This window comes from Nicotiana tabacum, chromosome 22 (genome assembly GCF_000715075.1).
Source record: "Nicotiana tabacum cultivar K326 chromosome 22, ASM71507v2, whole genome shotgun sequence".
Classification (NCBI taxonomy): Eukaryota; Viridiplantae; Streptophyta; class Magnoliopsida; order Solanales; family Solanaceae; genus Nicotiana; species Nicotiana tabacum.
This window is the reverse complement of record NC_134101.1, coordinates 68531878-68552276: the sequence shown is the minus strand read 5'-3', so window position 1 is coordinate 68552276 and position 20399 is coordinate 68531878. Positions and strand designations below refer to the sequence as shown.

The following is a 20399-nucleotide window of genomic DNA, read 5'->3' as shown; positions in this document are numbered from 1 at the left end:
GATATGTTGATAATGAGTAATGACATTGCCAACATAAATGCTACTAAGCGTATGCTCAATAGCAAGTTTGATATGAAAGACTTGGGAGTTGCTGATTTAATTCTGGGAATTAAGATCAATAAGACTCCTCAAGGTCTGGCATTGTCACAATCTCATTATATTAAGACAGTACTTGAAAAATTCAAGCACTTGGGCTTTAAAGTTGCAAAGACTCCAATTGACGTGAATCTTGCATTAGCAAAGAACAAAGGCCAAAGCATATCACAATTGGATTATGCTCGTGTATTGGGATGCTTAATGTATATCATGAATTGTACACGACCAGACATAGCTTGTGCTATAAGTAAACTGAGTCGATATACGAGCAATCCAAGCCAATCTCATTGGATGGCAATAAAACGAGTTTTGGGATATTTAGAACATACCCAGAACTTTGAATTGCACTACAGTAATTTCCCTGCGGTGATTGAGGGATACTGTGATGCAAATTGGATCACCGGTTCAACTGATTCTAAGTCCACGAGTGGATATGTATTCACTATTGGTGGAGGAGCGGTATCTTGGAAGTCGTCCAAACAAACATGTATTGCCCGCTCTACAATGGAGGCTGAATTCATAGCCTTAGATAAAGCTGGTGAAGAAGCTGAATGGCTCTGGAATTTCTTGGAAGACATTCCATTTTGGCCCAAACCGTTGGCACCAATATGCATACATTGTGATAGTCAAGCGGCAATTGGAAGGGCTGGGAGCGTCATGTATAACGGTAAATCTCGTCATATACGACGAAGACATAAAAACATTAGGCAATTACTCTCTAGAGGAATTATCACAATTGACTATGTAAAGTCAAGTGATAATGTGTCGGATCCACTTACAAAAGGCCTAACTAGAGAGGTAGTTGAGAAATCATCAAGGGAATGGGGCTATGGCCGAGAACAAGTCATTGTGGCGGTAACTCTACCTAGAAGACTGGAGATCCCAAGATCTAGGTTCAAAGAGATCAAACAAAGTCATTAATGACGGTTCAACATTGTCAAATAAAATTTTAGTCCATTCTCGTGATGAGACAATGTTCAGTACCAAGGATAAAGCATTAAGGCTTTTTAATGATTTCTAAATTTGATACGGGGTATATCAAATAGTGTATCTACAGGATGACACGTTTAGGAATCACCTATTTAAGTGTGAAGTGTGAGCCGCTTCAAGGAGAACTTTGTAAGGCCAGTTCTCTACGCACTTATGAAACCAGGCGGTGTTCATGGCTGAAACGAACACAACAATGAGAACCAAAGACGGTTAAGGGTTGATTGTGTGACTTATGGTTGTCTAGGTATACACCAAAGATCGACGGTTCAAAGATATCAAATCTACCGATTGACCGAGTATATCCGATATAAGTTTACTACGGAAAGTTCAAAGGGAAACCTACTTATCCAGATGCAATTAATCCTTGCTTGTAAATCACACAGTTTTTCATGCATACTTCCGTGATATAGCCATTCCCCATTCATGTGGGGGATTGTTGAGGTTTTATTTTAAGATGTAATATTCTTAAAATGAGGGTGAATGGGAAATGGAGGGAAAATAAAATTTTGAGTAAAATTTTAAGTTTCCCCTCTTAACAATGAGACATTGTCCCATATTGGAAGTGGAAGACATTTTTGGTGGGTATATATATAATTGCTCTTCTTGTAGCTCTTAAAGAGTTAAGAAGAAAGCAAGCCTCGCGCCGTCGTCGTCGCTCGCTCGCTCGGCTTCGGCTTCGGCTACGGCTACGGCTACGGCTACGGCTACGGCTACAGCTACGGCTTCGGCTTCGACTTCGGCTTCGGATTTGGATTTGGATTTGGATTTGGATTTGGTCAAATGATCGATTGATTGATTAATTTTTTGGACCAAATTTATTTGTTAATAGTAAATATTAACGTAAGATTATCCGTATTTGTAAACGGATATTTTCCAATCCGTGTATTGATAATTTGGCAGCCGGATAATGGTCTTCCCACCATGAAGTGCTTGCTCCACACACCATGAAGTGCTTGCTCCACAAACATGTAATGCTTGCTCCACCATGAAGGGTGGACGTTTGGTCTTGCACTCCATCTTGGCTGCTATATATATGAGCAGCAAATGTTGAAGAAAGAAACTCAACTCAACATACAATTCGCTCAACAAATTGGCTATACATTGAACTCCTTCCTCTCAGAACTTCCATACATTTTTCTGAGTATATACTCCTTCGTTCTGCATTGTTTTTAACTTCAAACAAAGCAACTGTAAGTGTGATTTGCTACCGAACTTTGTGTTCGCCGAAACACTGGGGTTTGAAGTGCCGCTACACCAGTGTGTTATTCGTTCTATCCTGGGAGGAAATAATCCATAACCTTGGGTACTAGGAGGGGATTAAATTCCTTAAGGAAACACTGTGAATTCAGTGGGCTCGAATTTATTATTATTGTTTCATTACGTTAACTTATATTTTGCAGAATTAATATTTACAAATACAGCAATATTGACCGGGAATAACAGATAATTGTGGCAAGCTCTCTGAGACAATCCTTCATATGGAAATTATTTCCATGATTTTTGACTAAGAAGCTAAGAAACATTTTTTGTCCATAAGCTAGCACATATCCAAAGCATCACAAATATTACCATTAGTACCAAAGAGTTTCCACATGCTCGTTCATCTTTCTCTCTTAACAGAAATCAAATTTTATATCAAAGTAAGATTTCAAAGCGAAATAATTTATAAAACCAGAAAGTCATTAATTTTCAAAATTAAGAAGGAAAGATCTTGTGAATAATGAAATCGAAATGGATTATGGGAGATTAGATTTTAAATTTCAGAAAGACAAAAAGAAATCAGAAATTTTAATAAGACAGAGTGGGCCAACGTGGCAGAACATGTATTTGGTGGAGCAGTGTAATGTGTGGGCAAGCTGGTTTGAACCCCCGACTTGATTGAGTGGCTGACTAGCGTGCATGTAAAAAGTTTGAAAAGCACATGTGTTTTGTCTTTCTGTATCTCATAGAGAACTAAGCGGCCGTCAGCTGAGATTCCCTCTGACAGTCTGTCTCTTCTCTTATGGACCCGCTTTTCACTCCCTAGTGCGCCCCGCCCCTTTACAACACCTGCCCTATATACTCTCTCTCTCTCTCTCTCTCTCTCACACACACACACACTTTCCATCTCTCTCTCTCTGCGGCTGGCTGGCTAGCCGGAGATCGAGTCAATCCTCATTGTTTGACCATGGCTTCCATGATCGAATCTGCTTGGACGGTAGCACCTCTCTTCTTTTTTACTGCAATTTCAATCTGATAATCAGTGCTAACAATGTACTAGCCCTAAATTGTACTTGTTCCGCTTTTCGTTTAACCGCATTTTGATATGGATCTAACTAATGCGCCAGTTTTGAGAATCTGTCTGTTTGTGCCCGCGGATTTGCATTTGTTTGCTGCATGAGTGGCACAACATTGTTTCTATCGTTAATCTTCATTTCTTCATGCATGATTTGGTTGTTCGGTTGTTGGACTGAAGCACCAATTGTTCTCTGCATTTCTCTATTTCTTAGTAAAGTTTTTGATTTTACTGCAGTTGATTGTTGAAGATATAGCTGCAATTTACAAATGTGATCGAGATTTTGTTGACTTATAGGCGTTTTCGTATAGGCAATGCAACTTTAGGAGAGAGTTAACAAGACTAATTTGCAGTAGGAGATAATAATGAACACATGCTGGACTAGTAGCACACATATTCAACAACTGAATATTTTGCAGTGAGTGAGCGCTATAGAGCACACAAAGATATCTATCAGTACCCAATTTGAAGCAGTTGGAGCTTAAACACCGATAATTCGATAATTTTGTAGTTATTAGGTTTTAGAACCCGCTGAAGTGGGATCAAAGGAAAATGGAATGTTGTAATTCTGTTTGCTTAGGAATTGTGGAAATTGGAGCTAGATCAGGTGAAAAGCATGAAGTAGTAGCTTAAATCCCCCTGAATGTGAATTAGGTTAGTTGGAATATAACTAGTGAAATATACCTAGAAAGTTAATGATAAGCCATCTCATGGGGTTAAGTTTATGGAACTTAGTAATTTGCGGAGGACGCTTTTGGGGTAGTTAACCACACATACCAGTTTGAAGGTTGGAGATGGATAGTCAAATTTTGGTTTGACTATCGGCCTGCACATATCCCACTTGTTGAGGAATTCCCAAACTTCTTCTGGTTTGCATTCATAACCTAGAATTCAAGAGGCTGTGTAATGATCAGTGTTTTAAAAGGCGTGGGCGTAAGGCGAGACGTTGTACATACGCCTCAGCGAGGCGTAAGTCCCATAGGTATTTAATTTTTAATATTTTATAAAATAATATAATGAGTAGATATTTATAAACATGTAAAATTACATAAAAATTGAAGAAAGCTAAAAATTTGTGAAATATATATATGTGCTCCATCCCCACAAAACTTACAAGCACAAGTAACTTGAGTCTAAAATAATAAATTTTTCTACATGGAGGAACAAAAAGGATGATTAACCTACAGCTTAATGCTATGAAGGAGAATGGAGTTCTCTTTGTATTTGTAAAAAATATTAAATATTCGTTGCTTTTGGGAGATATTAGCAGACTAGCGGACAAGATAAAAAATTGGGAAAGACCATGAATTAGGGCTTCAATCAATTACAAAGGTCTTGACTTTTAAATTTAATACTTTAGAGTTCTTTTTTTAAACCTTTTGAGTAATTACCAAACTGACTTTTAAAAATTTGAGTATTATATGAAGGACTTATTCAACAAATTTTGTTTTAATTTGAAAAAGTCTCTGAGGCTTACTTCTCACTAAAAAAACGCGCCCCGAATGCCCGGGCGTACGCCCCGATTCGCCCCATACCATCGCCCCGGGGTGTTTTTAGTACGCCTCGCCCCGGGGCTCACCCCGAAAACGCCTTTTAAACACCGGTAATGATCACAAGCTTGACAAGGCTCGAGCTAAAGCTACAGTTTGGAACTAGAACTTAGGAGGCTATGTAATAGTTGCAAGCTTGACAATGTAAATCGAAGCCTAGCAAGGTTAATTTTTTTCAATTCTTACGTCTAAAAGCTGATTCTCTAGTGTGGAAATGTACCAAGTTTGGAACACAACACCCGAGTCTTACTATCAAATTCTTACTACCAAAAAAGGAAATGAAAAAAAAATCCCTGGATTCCTGGAATGCTATATAGAGAACTATAGCTCCTCTGAATATCTTTTTTCTGTATGGAGAGGGACAGCAGTACAGCACTATATGAAGCAATACAATGAATTAAACATTAGAGGAAGAACTTGAATAGGCTCCATAGTCCAGAAGTCTGCTAGAAAGTTCTGGGGAACTACTATGTTATGCATTATGTGGGATTTGTGGAAAGAGAGGAATGACTGTCATTTTGAAGGGAAATCAAGAACAGTGAATTCTGTCAAAATTTAGCTGCCTTATCAACTCCTTTTTTTTTTTGGATAAGAATTTTCTGGGTATTTGGCTAGGTTCAAAACTCAGGGGAGTATGGGTCCAGCCTCTACCCTGCTCCCACTTATGTACTAGGCTGTAGTCAGTGGCAGAGCTCGAACTGATGATGTGCAGTGACACCACATCCCACGTTGTACTTCATTATCACTTAACAAAAGCGCCCTGGTTGGGGTGGGGGGAAGTTTGGGTGAAGATGTTAATGAAATTTGATAGATTTATGAATTTTTTGAGATCCCCAGAGCTGTAACTCGTTGTACAGATACATAGCACTCACTTGGTGCTCTTTTATGAAGAAATAACCTTATTTATAATAAATGTTAATAATAATCTAGATACCACATTACGGTATGTGGCATGGTGTGACTTGTCAGGCTGGCGTGCTATCTGCGCTCCATGCAAACCCACACCAGTCAATACAGCCGACACAAAGAAATCTGGACTAATGTCTTAGTTCAAATAGTCCTCGTGGGTGTTTGAAGAGTCGTCATGAGCTGTCTTGAGGTTTGGAGAGGGAGAGAACTTTTTGTTTTTTGATGAGGTAAATTAGATGTGAGAGAGAGAGAGAGAGAGAGAGAGAGAGAGAGAGAGAGAGAGAGAGAGAGAGAGAGAGAGAGAGAGAGAGAGAGAGAGAGAGACATGTTAACTTGCAGTTTGGGACAAAAGAAAAAAACAGGGTGAAGAATTGGGGTGTTAAACTACAACTATCTAAGCCTTGTTAGGCGTTTTTCTTTACTCTTTTCCTTTCTTTTCCATTTCCTGGACCACTTCTCGTAGTAATGTTTGATACTAACACAGCCTAACATAAAAGCACATTTTGAAGGTTAAAGTTTATTTTTTCTTGGTTACGAAATAACTATGGATTTTACGTGCAGCGGCTGCTTCCGTATTTGCTCGTTATGTAGTGCTGAACTTGACAAAAATACCATAGTCAAGTTTGCAGTTTGGTGTTGCTCTGTTTCCAGTTAAATGAAATTCAAGTGTCTGTTTTGCATCATTATATGGTAATTATAAAGTGCTAAATACCTAAGCCACTTGTTTTTCTTTTTGATGTTTCAGTATCTGATTACAAATTTTAGTGACTTTCAATTGGCTTGTCTTGGAAGTTTCTTTCTTCATGAAAGTGTCTTCTTCTTGTCTGGACTTCCTTTCATTCTTCTCGAAAGGGCGGGATGGTTGAGCAAATACAAGATTCAGGTATCACCTTTTTACTCTATTAAGTGTCAGATTCGTTATCTGTCTTCATTAAACATTCTCAAGCTGTCTTAGTGTCAATTTTGTGCTGTCTCCACAAAAATGTATATCTGATTTTCTTTCAAAATCGATTAAGCTCTTCAGTTTAACTGTTTTCTTCTGCCTCACAACCCCCCTCCCTTTCAGATTTCTTATTAAGATGCTTTGAGCAGGACAGATCTTAAATAAGATGGAAATTTCTCTTAAATTGATTAATATTTAGAGTGCAAAATATCTTTCTTGTTCATGCATCATAATATGTCTAACATAATGAGACTGGCCTTTCTCGCCAAAGGCCAAGTAGATAGCAGGTAGCGCTTCAGAAAGGAGATTATTGGTTTTACCTAGAAATTTGCCACTTCCTATTTGTTGTATGACAAACAAACTTTTTTCGTCAGTTTTTGCTGTTCTTCCTACACAAAAAGAAATCAACCACTATGTTTTCTATCAACAATTAACAACAATAACAACAACAAACCTATTATCATCCCACAAGTGGGATTTGGGGAGGTAGTGAGTACCCAGACCTTACCCCTACAATGAATGTAGAGAGGCTGTTTCCAGTAGACCCTTGATTATTTCTGACATACATCCAAATTCCTCATAAATGTTTTTCACTTGTTTCTTTCTTTTATCTTTTTCAGATTCTCTCACATTAGAAGCTGGTTATGCTATTTCCAAAGCTAATAGTTAAAATGTCCTTTTCAGATGGATTCAGTGTATTGTTTTGATCTTATCTTACTGAATTTCAATTATAGGGTTCCTGACCTCTCATTTTCTGCAGACAAAAAATAATAGCCCAGCAGCTCAGGAAAAATGCATCACTCGTCTGCTGCTGTATCATTTCTGTGTTAATCTCCCGCTTATGATTGCATCATATCCAGTCTTTAGATTAATGGGGATGCGAAGTACTCTCCCGTTGCCGTCCTGGTACTTTCAGGTTCTTTATGTACTAAAGCCTAGCAATGACCTTGTATATGATTATCTCAAAGTTTGGTGATGGTGACAGATACACAATTTTATCAGCTGCAAATATTGTTTCTTTTGTCTTCTAACCTTTTTTCTTTTTCTGTTTGTGTTCTTTGGGTGGGTGTGGGGTGTGGAAGGTGTTGCTTGGCTGTTTATTGATGTCTTGGGACTGAATTGCGAATATTTTGCTTCTGCAGGAAAGTGATTTCAACACAAGTATTCTTCTACTTTATCCTAGAGGATTTTGTATTCTATTGGGGACATAGGATATTACATACTAAATGGCTCTACAAGCATGTCCACAGCGTCCATCACGAGTCAGTGAAGAGTAGTGTTTTTGAATCAACATTTTGATTTGTGTTTTTTCTGTCCATTCATTTAAAACTGGTGCTTGTTTCATTCACAGGTATGCAACACCATTTGGATTGACTTCTGAATATGCTCACCCTGCTGAAATTCTCTTCCTTGGATTTGCTACAATAGTGGGTCCAGCCATCACTGGGCCCCATTTGATAACATTATGGTTGTGGATGGTACTTAGAGTCCTTGAGACAGTTGAGGCACACTGTGGTTACCATTTCCCCTGGAGCCTCTCAAACTTCTTGCCATTATATGGAGGGTCTGTACAGATATTTACTTTTAGAATAGCTGTTATATTTGTCTACATTTTGCAATGATGTTTGAAACTGCTCCCTTTGGTTCCCAGTGCTGATTTTCATGACTATCATCACCGGCTGCTCTATACGAAGTCTGGAAACTATTCATCAACGTTTGTTTACATGGACTGGTAAGTTTCTACTACTATAATTTAACAATGAGAAAGTCGATTTCTTCTTTGAAATGCTAAAATGCTAAAAGATCATGTTCTGTGGTGGTGTTGAATATATAGCAAAAAACCGAATTTCTATTTTCTTAGCAGAATTAGGTACATTTACCTCATTTCAGGAGGCTGATCCTTGCTATCACACAACTCCTCCATAAAAAAGATGAAAAAAGAAGAAATATATAAGAAAAATGGAAGACTGGCAAAATCTGGTGGCGTTTTAATTTTCTTAGTGCGGTTTCTCTTTTCTTCTACTTTCTACTTGCTGCTGCTCCAAATGGAGCAAGCCCTTTAAGGAATACTATGATTGTTTCTGAAGTAACAGTCATACAGTGTGCCTACAAAACATGACATACTGTTAACTCAAAATCTTATTTAAATCAAAAGGGTTTCTAAAGCATAGTTCATTGCTTGGTATCTTATTTGGGAGGAAGTGGAGAGGAAGCTGTTTCACTTTCGACCAAATGGTCAAAAATGTTTTCATCGCTTTGTAAGTTTGTACAGTAATTTCTCTTGGTTAGAAAATTCTAAACCAGTTTGGTTTAATTCCACACTGGAGCTTAAGCTTGTGCATCCAATTTTGGCCTTTGTACGATCTTCTGCAGCAGTTGCATTAGTTTACCTTTTTTCCTCATGAAAGCAGGGGGGCAATGGCTCAAATTGGATTGGCCTCAGATATTTTGATTCTAAAGTTCTAAAATCAGACCGTCTTAATTAGAATTAGTTTACGTGTTGAGATATGAATCTGTCAAAATGTGATTCTTGTGTACCATAAGTGAAGATTTTGTAACTTCAAAAATAAAATAGCTGAGTGGGTCTCTGGAAATAGAGTTGTCAGGCTTGGCAATCGTGAAGCAGCACTTGATTACCTTGTGCATTCAGAGCAAAATGTAAACCTGTTTTGCAGTTTCAGTTTCTTGAATCCAAAGAGAGCAGATTGTTTAGTGTTGACAGAAACGTGTCCCACCAGGCTAAAAAAAAAGTATCCTAGAGCCGCTTAAGTCTATTAGGAGTTGGCATGAACATATTAACACATTTCAGAAGAAGCCTTGAGCAATAAGAGATCGGAAGTTTACGATATCGATTTCCATGCTCTTTGTTTTTTTTTCTCCAAATTATAAGCTGCTAATGCTTCCATACTCCTCTAACATGTTGACTGCTAATCTATCTCAGTGATAGTATCTAGTAAATTTTTGAAAGTGTTTATTTTTATTTTCGTTGCCTGAAAAATTGAACAAAAAATGTTTGAGTTATAGTGAATGATTTGATGGATCTCTTTCTTTTGTTAGGTTATTTGGTACTGACAAGGGTTACAGAAGATTGAAGGAGCTGAAGAATGATGCATGTGAACTTGAGGGAAAAGAAATGTAAAGCGACGAGAAAAGGGTGCTTTGGCTGGTCTGGCATCACAAGATGGGTTTCTGGTACAAGAGCATTTTGTTGATACCTTGTCATCTTTTGTGCTTGTGTTCAATTGTGGTTTTGACTGAACATTGTGTCTTCTGTAGTATCAGTTAGAACTTAGAAGCTTGTCTTGGAGAATTTTCTCCTTGCAAACGTGCCTGCCTTCATTTGGCACTTTACATGATTGTTGTCCCATTCTTTACCATGTTTGAGATGCTACTCATTGATGGACCTATTTTATTGAAACCAACTTAATCTGAATTTTTGATCTCTATTCTCTAATACAATGCCCGCAATTGATTAATATACTGATCCTTGGAGTTGTCAAAACAAATTGTTTAATGTCCATAGAAAAAGTTGCTCGGCATTTTTATATTATTCCTATTTGGATCCCTATGAAGTACAGTAATTTTTTCGTTGCTATAGTTTTGAGTTAGCAGGAAGCTGAGGCAAAAATTATAATTTCCTGCTTTCCTAGTTAATATGGAAACATAAAGCTGACCTGTCAGAAATCTTGAGATCCACTTTCAATCATTATGATTTGGTTTGCTTGTCCTGCAACAACTTTATTAAACATTATTATGAAGTCGGTTTGCATTTCCAAGTTTAGTTATTTCACCAGTATTTTCACGGCAAGAAAGGGCGAGTAGTTCAAAATTTCTGAACTCAAATGAAAAAAGAAGGATGCGAGTTACAGCTTAATCTTGACAGTTCAACCTCGCGCCAGTTAAGTGTAGGATTCTAATTCGACTGAAGGTCATCCGTACTTTACTGTCATAACAAAAAGTGATTACTAATTATTATGGATAAGTGCCATTGAGTTTTTCCCTTCTCTCATTCTCTTGTTTTTCTTTACCATGTAAGGCGAAGGGCTGATATACATGAGCTACTGCCGGTGTACATTCGAAAAGTAGTCTCCTCAGTAACTAGAAAACCAAAAATCACACAGTATCAGTTGATAAATTAAGGTTTAGCAGAGGTACGCACATTCAACTGTCTTACCATCTCAAAAAAATATGTGGTATATAGCCAAAAGATAAAAAAACAAAAAAAGGAAAGAGCTAAAAAGGAAAAGTTGTGAAGGTAGACTTGTGATAGCTAAGCGTATTAGGTGGATTCAGGAGGTAAACTTTATGAGTTTAGGTTCTTAGTATTGAAATTCTAATTATAAAGTTATGAATTTATATATATAATTTTCTTACAATTTCAATGGTTTTTATATATAAGAGTTTAACCAATGTTTAAAAAGGTGTTTTCGGGGCAAGCCCTGGGGTGAGGCGTACCAAAAACGCCTCGAGGCGATGGTATGGGGCAAAAGTCTCAAGAGGCGTGCGTTCGGGGCATACGCCCGGGCGTTTGAGGTGCGTTTTTGTAGTGAGACGTAAACCTCAGGGACTTTTTCAAATTAAAACAAAATTTGTTGAATAAATCCTTCATATAATACCCAAATTCTCAAAAGTCAGCTTATAATTACTCAAAAGTTTTAAAAAGGAACTGAAATGTATTAAATTTAAAAGTCAAGACCTTTTTTTATTGATTAAAGCCCTAATTTATGGGTTTTCCCAATTCTTTATCTTGTTCGCTAGTCTGCTAATATCTCCCAAAACAATTAATATTCAATTTATTTTTTACAAATACAAAGAGAACTCCATTCTCCTTCATAACAGCAAGTTCAAATTTCAAATTGCAGGTTAGTCATCCTTTTTGTTCCTCCATGTAGGAAATTTTATTCTTTTCGACTCAAGTCACTAGTGCTTGTCATTAGCGTATAATAAATTATTTTGACTAATTTTTTGTGGAGATGGAGCACATCTATATATATATATTTCATATATTTATAGTTTTCTTTAATTTTTATGTAATTTTACCCGTTTATAAATATTTACTGTAATTATATTATTTTATAAAATATTAAAAATTAAATACCCATGTGGCTTACGCCCCGTGCCTTGGGGCTTACGCCTCGCTGAGGCATATGTAAAACGCCTCGCCTTACGCCCACGCCTTTTAAAACACTGAGTTTAACATTTAAGGTTTTTAGTATTGAACTCTTTGTATTTTTAAAATTAGAGATTTATATATATAATTTTCGTACAATTTCAATGGATTTTTACATATAAGTTTATGCTCTATATTGAAAGTATTGGATTCAAATGAATCCGGTATTACTCTGCATCCACCTCTGCTACGTGTAGTGCATGAGTGGAGACGACAACAACAACAACAATCTAGTATAATCCCACTAGTGGGGTCTGAGGAAGGTAGTGTGTACGCAGACCTTACTCCTACCCTGGGGTAGAGAGACTGTTTCCGATAGATCCTCGGCTCTCTCCCTCCAAGAACTCTCCACCTTACTCTTGGGGTGACTCGAACTCAACACTTCTTGGTTGGAAGTGGAGGGTGCTCACCACTAGAACAACCCATTTTTGAATTAGTGCATGAGTGGAGACGTGTAGCCAAAAAGATCAGCGCACTTTGCCGGGCGTAAAGAAAGCAGATTATGTAATATTCTTGATATCATATAAAAGAATTTGACACTGCTGCCAAGTGGAAGTACTTAGAGACTGCAGTTTGTTGAGATTTTTGTACAGAAAGTTATTCTTTGGGAGAACAAATTTGGAGCTTTATTTTGCAATTTTCTTGAGGCGGAGGTGCTTTTTTTTTTTTTTTTTTTTTTAATTTTAAAGTAAAGAAACTTACAGAAGCGGAGCCAAGATTTTAAGTGTATGAGTTCTGAATTTTAAGATATGACCGCGGCCTCGAGTTAATAAACAATAATAACAAGACAAGGAACAAGGACCAATTTTTAATAGTATATATTCAATAAGTAACAAACCATTTAAATACAATATATGAATATAAATATTATCATATAATTAGATTCGATGACTTGTCATATTTTGGAGAACGATAAATAATTGCAGCATATTTTGGCACTTTTAAGTCTTCATACTCTATATAACAAACTAAACAATCATTTAAAAAGTTATCACCCAATGTTAATTATTTTTAATAAATTTCATGAAAAAAAACTCTTTTCATCGTTGCTATTGCGACGGATAATATAAAACTTAAACAAATAAACAAGTCTCCATATCTTGTGCATAATTTTTTAATAGTTCATTGCATATCATAGATGCATAGAAAAGCTTTTTTGCTTTCCTTTATTTTTTCCTTGCTGATATGAGTAAGGTTCTTTTTTTGCTAATATATGGAGAAGGTTATCAGATGATGTAAAGTTTCCTTGCCAGTTTAATGCGAACATTCTTTTCTGGCTTAAAAAAAATATTGCTATACAAAACGAATTTTTTTAATAAAAACTATTTGTAGTCTATCATTGCAAATTGAATATCTCACTATAATTTGATCTTGCACCATAAACAAACAAAAATAAAAAAATATTGAAGATTTAAATTGCTTAATATTTGTCCATTAAACTTGTGAAGCCATGTATATAAAGCTATTAAAATTTATAAAAAATAGAAATAAAAAAGAATAAAATATTTGGTCCCTATCCTCCGATTAATATACAAATCATATTCACATGGCAATTGTGAAAAAAAAAGTAAAAGAATCGGCCTAATATTTTAGGGGAAGCATTGCGCAACAGTAAAAATATAAGGCAAACAAGAAAAAAGAAGAAGAAAGAATATTAGGGATGGTCCTTGAAGAAAAACGTGGGCGGAAGAGTGTGCCTTCTTTGTTGGATATTTTATCTTTTTCTTCTTTGCCTTAATTAATTTTTGGTTCTTTTTCATTTTGGGAATCGAACCCGCATGTGTGGAATTAGAACCCAGAGGCCTTACCGCTGAACCCAAAGCCTCATTATCACTGGGTTTGGCGTTAAATTTTTATTTATCTTCGTTTTAAATTTTCAATACAAATACAAGCTCCGAGCAAAAGTCACTGAATTCGCCCGAACCCACACTCATTACTGTAGCTCCGCCCCTACTTACAATTGGTTCTATAAGATCATAGTTATCAACGGTAATGTTAGAGGGTTAATCAAACAAATAACTGCTTAGTTACCCGAAAGAATGGGTGGGGCGAATGACATTAAATTGTTACAAAATTTATTCAAATTAAGCCTCACATATATCTCGCGCGTCGGGGCAAATCAATTAGTTTTGCCTTCAAGCCTATTTTTTATGTGCATGATGTCACTTCCTTTTACTAGTTCTTTACAAGTACAATTAAAGACAATTTAATATAAAGTAGGGGTGAGAAACAGGCGGGTCGGGTCGGATATGGGCGGGTCAAAAATGAGTAGTGCAAAAATAGATAAATTATCCGACCCAACCCATATTTATAAAGGATAAAAAATGAGTTAATTAACTGACGGATAATATGGTTATCCATATTATCCATGGCTTCTTATATATTATCACTTTTGGGAGAAATTCTAGTCTCCCAAACTTGAGGAACTCCCAATTTGAGGCTTTACAAATATAAAGGTTATACCCATTGGTTACCCATTGATTATTCATTGGTTATCCATTTTCTAAGTGGATAATATGGTTCTTATCCATATTTGACCCGTTTTTTTAAAAGTTCATTATCCAACCTATTTTTATTGAATAATATATGCGGATAACTGTTTTCTTTTAACCATTTTGCCACCACTACAGGAAAAAAAAAAAAAGATAGCTCTTCCTAATCCATATAGAACTCTTTTGTTTCACATAAGATAAAAAAAGAAAGAAAAGGGACTTACCAAAAAATCTTTGACTTTTCATTACCAACCATGATAATAATAGTAACAAAAAATATTGCTAAAAGGTTACGTTAGGCTCTAATGTATAGGCAAAGTGTGAGTTTAAAAAGTGTAACAACTTGAAATAGTTAAGGGACGGGATAATATATGGAGGAAATCGATTTTAATGCACGTCTTTAAGAGCAAAATCTTTTGTTTTCTACATATTATGTTTATGATGTTAGACTAGAGACGTCAAGAAATTATAATTTTGTAAGAATTTATTCCATCGGAGTCGGTTGATTTCAAATCTCTCTTAAGGAAAAAAATCTAATTGATAGACATATCATAAGGATGCAGACTAGAGAATTGAGACACCAAAACTCCACGGCGGATTCAAGATTTTAATTTAATAATTTTAACAATTAAAATTCTTAATACTAACTCATTACAATTTAAAATTATAACTCATATCATAAGGATGCCACCTGTCTTTGAATGTGGCGCGTCACTATGCCCATTGTCAGGGCAAATAAAAAAAGACTGAGGATTGACCCCTAGTGCAACCCCATCACAACTAGAAAGTGATCTGATTCCCCTCTCACTGCCCTCACTCGGGTCTTAAATCCTTCATACATATCCTTAATCACCCTAATATATGCAACAAGTACCCCCAATCTCCAAATACCTCCATAAAACCTCTCGCGACACTTTATCGTAAGTCTTTTCTAGGTCGATGAATACCATATTTAAGTCTATCTTCCTCTCCCTATACTGCTCCATCAATTTCCTAACACGGTAAATCGCTTCTGTAGTAGAATGCCCTGGCATAAATTCGAATTGGTTCTCGAAGATAGACACACTCCTTCTCACCCTCAGCTCCACCACACTATCCCAGACTTTCATAGTGTGGCTTAGTAGCTTGATACCCTGATAGTTATTGTAGTTTTGAATATCACCCTTGTTCTTGTACAATGGGATCATCGTACTCCACCTCCACTCCTCAGGAATTTTCTTTATCCTAAAAATAATATAACTCAGTGAGCCACTCTAAGCCCGCCTTGCTCGCGCTCTTCTAAAATTTCACCGGAATTTAGTTTGGCCCAATCGTGCTACCCCTGCTCATCTTATGCATAGCCACCTAAACCTCCTCAACTTTAATATGCCTACAATACCCAAAGTTTCGCTGACTCTCAGAGTATTCCAAATCCCCCAGCAGAATGTTCATGTTCCGCCTCTTTGTTCAGGAATCTATGGAAGTAAGTTTGCCATCTCTGATGAATATGTGCCTCATCCAACAAAATTTTGTCCTTTTCCTTGATGCACTTCACTTGGTACTAGTCACATGCCTTCCTTTCTCTCACCTTAGCTAGCCGGAACAACTTCTTCTCCCCCCTTTTGCCTTCAAGTTCTTCGTACAAACGACCAAATGCTACAATCTTAGCCGTCGTAATTGCTAGATTTGATTCATTCTTAGCCATCTTATACCACTCCCTATTCGTCCTCTTATCTTCCTCATCCACGCTCTCCAGTAGCTTCAAATACGTTGCTTTCTTGGATTTCACTTTTCCTTGGACCTCTCCATTCCACCACGAGTTCTCATTGTGACCACCAGAGTATCCTTTCAAGATCCCTAATACCTCTCTAGCAGATTCCCTAATGCAATTTGCGGTCGTGGTCCAAAACTCAACATGTCGTGATGACGCCTATCACAGTACTAGGCAAGCCGACAATCACAAGTAACTACATATTTTTAAATTGAAAACAAGATGTAACATGTTTAACAGTAATAACTCTCGTAAATAGTCGATAAGAAATACTGCGACTCAAATATAAAATTTTCCCAAAATTCGGGTGTCACTGAGTACATGAGCTATTAAATATCAACATAGTCAAAACTTCTAATACAACTATTTGGAAAGATAGAACAGTGCTAAATAAAAGGAAAAAAGGAGAGTCGAGATCTGCGGACGCCAAGGCAACTACCTCAAAAGTCTCCAAGTTGAAAGTACTCCAAATCTAGCAACCACCATGCCTAGAAGTACCTGGATCTGCTCATGAAGTGTATAGTGTAGTATGAGTACAACCGACCCAATGTACTCAATAAATAACTGGACTAACCTTGAGCTGAAAGTAGTGACGAGCTCAAATAGGTACAGTCCAAATCCAGGTTATAACAATACATATATGACAAGAAAAATGTAAGTAATAACTCAGAGAAATCCCATAATCAGTTTGTACACAGTATAGACATGTAGACATGCTTTCAAGTTTAATAGTTTAAGTTCAACATGGATAAAATATGCCAAGTGTGATTGATATGAGGAATGTTACATCTCTATATCTACATGTCAAATGTGTATGCCACATGTAATGCATCACAATGATAACCTCATGTACTCGCACTCTCAGAGTACTCAATCTGGCTGTCTCAACTCTCACTCATCACACTCAATCACTCAGCACTGTACGGTACCTGCACTCACTGCTAGTATGTCATACTCCAAAGAGGCGGATCCTATTTAAGCACTAATATAAAGCCAATATGTGCTGTTGCGGCGTGCAAACCGATCCCATAATAATAATATATAAAGCCTATAAGGCGTGCAACGACGTGCAGCTCGATCCATAATAATAATAGTTTATATAAAGCCAAGAAGGTCTGCTGCGGCATGCAGCCCGATCCACACCTCGCTCACAACACAACTCTCAGACCCCAACTCATTCATCAATCTCTCGGGCTCACAAATCTCATTCTAAACATCCCAAAAAATGATACATGATGCAATAATAAATAGCAACTGAGACTGAGATATGATATGTAAATGATGGATGTGATTGAGTACATAATTATAATCAAGCAAATAAATCAACACCAAAAATGAACCCAGTGGGTCCCAATAGAAGAATCATATAGCCTAAACATAATTTCTAACATAGATTGCAGCTCAAATACTCTAACACATAGTGATCATATCAATGGCAATAAGGTTTGATAACTATACAGTACCACAAAATCGACCGGGTCACAAATACCAGTGCACGCCCACACGCCCGTCACCTAGCATGTGCGTCACTTCAACACTAACCACACAACACGTATTTCAAGGATTCATACCCTCAGAACCAAATTTATGTCACGACTCAAAATTTTCCACCGACAGGACCGTGATGGCGCCTAACATTTCACTTGCTAGGCAAGCCAACATTAGAGAATCATTAAACCAATTCCTTATTCCCATTCAGTAATTAACAGTAATTAACTAAGATGAAATATAATAAGTGCGACAGATCTACCTTGAGTCTCCTGACAGCGGACCAATAATAAAATCTCGATCAACCTGAGCCGATATCAAAATCTGCACAGAAAGTGCAGAGTGCAGCATCAGTACAACTGACCCCATGTACTGGTAAGTTTCGAGCCTAACCTCGACGAAGTAGTGATGAGGCTAAGGCAAGGCACCTATAAATCAACTTGTACAATTTAACAGTATATATACAAATAACAGAAATAAAGAACTAAACAGGAATTGTCGGGAGGGGAACATACTGAGGGGAATAAAAGATAAAGAATTACAACAGAATGATCACCAGAGCAGTCAATATACCATGAATCAACAGGAATAGTGAATACAATAAGGAAAAATGCACGGCATCACCCTTCGTGCTTTTACTCTCAATCTCACCATAAAATTAATAGAAACGACACGACATCACCCTTCGTGCATTAACTCTCATATCATGGCACGACATCACCTTTCATGTATTAACTCTCATATCATGGCACGACATCACCCTTCATGCATTAACACTCACAATATGGCACGGCATCACCCTTTGTGCATTAACACTCACAATATGGCACGACATCACCCTTCGTGCATTAACACTCACAATACGGCACGACATCATCCTTCGTGCATTAACACTCACAATATGGCACGGCATCACCCTTCGTGCATTAACACTCTCCCTTACCATAATGTAATGCATAAATAACAACAGGGAGATAGAATAACAAGTACAAACCTTACTTCAACATTTGGTTCCATAATATCAATCTCAACTTGAAATAAAAGCTCAATTATCACCAGAAAGTCTATAACAATAATAAAAATGATATATTGAACAAAACTAATATAACACGTAGCAATTAGGCATAGGAATGAGACAATTCAAGAAAAATAGAGAAACATGAAAAACAGGTAAATTGGCGGCGCATAAGTACTCGTCACCTCACATATATGCCGCTCACATGAATTTAACTTAGCAAGTAATCTAAGGTTCCTAATTCCCTCAAGTCAGGGTTAGACACAACACTTACCTCGCTCCGAAGGCCACTTAATTCTCAATCACAACTTTTCCTTTGGGATTCACCTCCAAACCACTCTTATCTATTAAAAAATGACTCAATAATATCAAATACTGCTAAAGGAATCAATTATATTGCATAAATTAAATTTCCAAAATTTTTCTCCAAAAAGTTAAAAAATCGACCCCGGGCCCGCTTGGTCAAAACCCGAGGTTCGGACCAAAATCCATTTACCCATTCACCCCCGAGCCCGAATGTATAATTGGTTTTGGAATCCGACCTCAAATTGAGGTCTAAATCCCCAAATTTCTGAAATTCCTAGTTTCTACCCTAACCCCTAATTCTACCATGAAAACTCTAGATTTTAGGTTGATAATTCAAGAAATATAATGGGTAATTGAAAGAAAATGGTTTAGAATCACTTACCAACACTTTGGGGAAGAAAATGGCTCTTGAAAATCGCCTCTACCCGTTTGGTTCTTGAAAAATGTTGAAGAAATAGCTTAAACCCGTGTTTGATTCTGTTTTATGCACTGGGTGACAGTGTTCATCGCATTCGCGAGGCCACTGTCGCGTTCGCGAAGGGTACTGGCTGCCAAGACTTCGCGTTCATGAGATCTTGCTCGCGTTCGCGAGGCATTGCTCGCATTCGCGATGAAGGAACGACTGACTCCCCCTCCCCAATGCCAAACACTACGCGTTCGCGATGGGCTTGTCGCGTTCGCGAAGGGTACGCCCCCATCGCTTCGCGTTCACGACCAAGCCTTCGCGTTCGCGAAGAAGAAATCCATGTCTCATCAGTTTACTCTTCGCGTTCGCAAGAGGACCTTCGCGAACGCAAAGAAGGATATGCGAGACACCAGAATCTACAGAAAACCAAATTTTTCCCAAGTCCAAAACATCCCGTGGCCTATCCGAAACTCACCCGAGCCCTCGGGGCTCCAAACCAAACATGCACACAAGTCTAAAAATATCGTACGAACTTGTTCGCGCGACCAAATCGCCAAAATAATACCTAGAACTATGAATTTAGCACCAAATCAAATGAAATTCTCAAGAACACTTTAAAATTTTTATTTTCTCAACTGGACGTCCGAATCACGTCAAATTAACTCCGTTTCTCACCAAATTTCACAGACAGGTCTTAAATATCATAATGAACCTGTACCGGGCTCCGGAACCAAAATACAAACCCGATACTAACAATGCCAAATATCAATCAATTCTTAAAAATAAATAATTTCTAAACTTTTAATTTTTATCAAAAATTCATAACTCAAGCAGGGGAACTCCAAATTCGATTCCGGGTATATGCCCAGGTTTCATAATTCGATACGGACCTACCGGGACCGTCAAAGCGCGGATCCGAGCCCGTTTACCAAAAATATTGACCGAAGTCAACTAAAATTAATTTTAAGGCATAAATTCTTATTTTCATCAATTTTAAACATAAAAGCTT

General features: G+C 37.3%; 1 protein-coding gene across 1 annotated transcript; it reads left to right on the top strand.

The window, feature by feature from the left end:
- The first annotated feature begins 3125 nt into the window (after window positions 1-3125).
- LOC107803664 (methylsterol monooxygenase 2-2) lies at window positions 3126-10196 on the top strand. The gene is made up of 7 exons (XM_016627433.2): window positions 3126-3283; window positions 6566-6703; window positions 7524-7669; window positions 7906-8025; window positions 8115-8327; window positions 8415-8495; window positions 9821-10196. The coding sequence occupies exons 1-7, from the start codon at window positions 3254-3256 to the stop codon at window positions 9900-9902; spliced, it is 810 nt and encodes a 269-aa protein (XP_016482919.1). The 5' UTR covers window positions 3126-3253; the 3' UTR covers window positions 9903-10196.
- Window positions 10197-20399: the final 10203 nt, after the last annotated feature.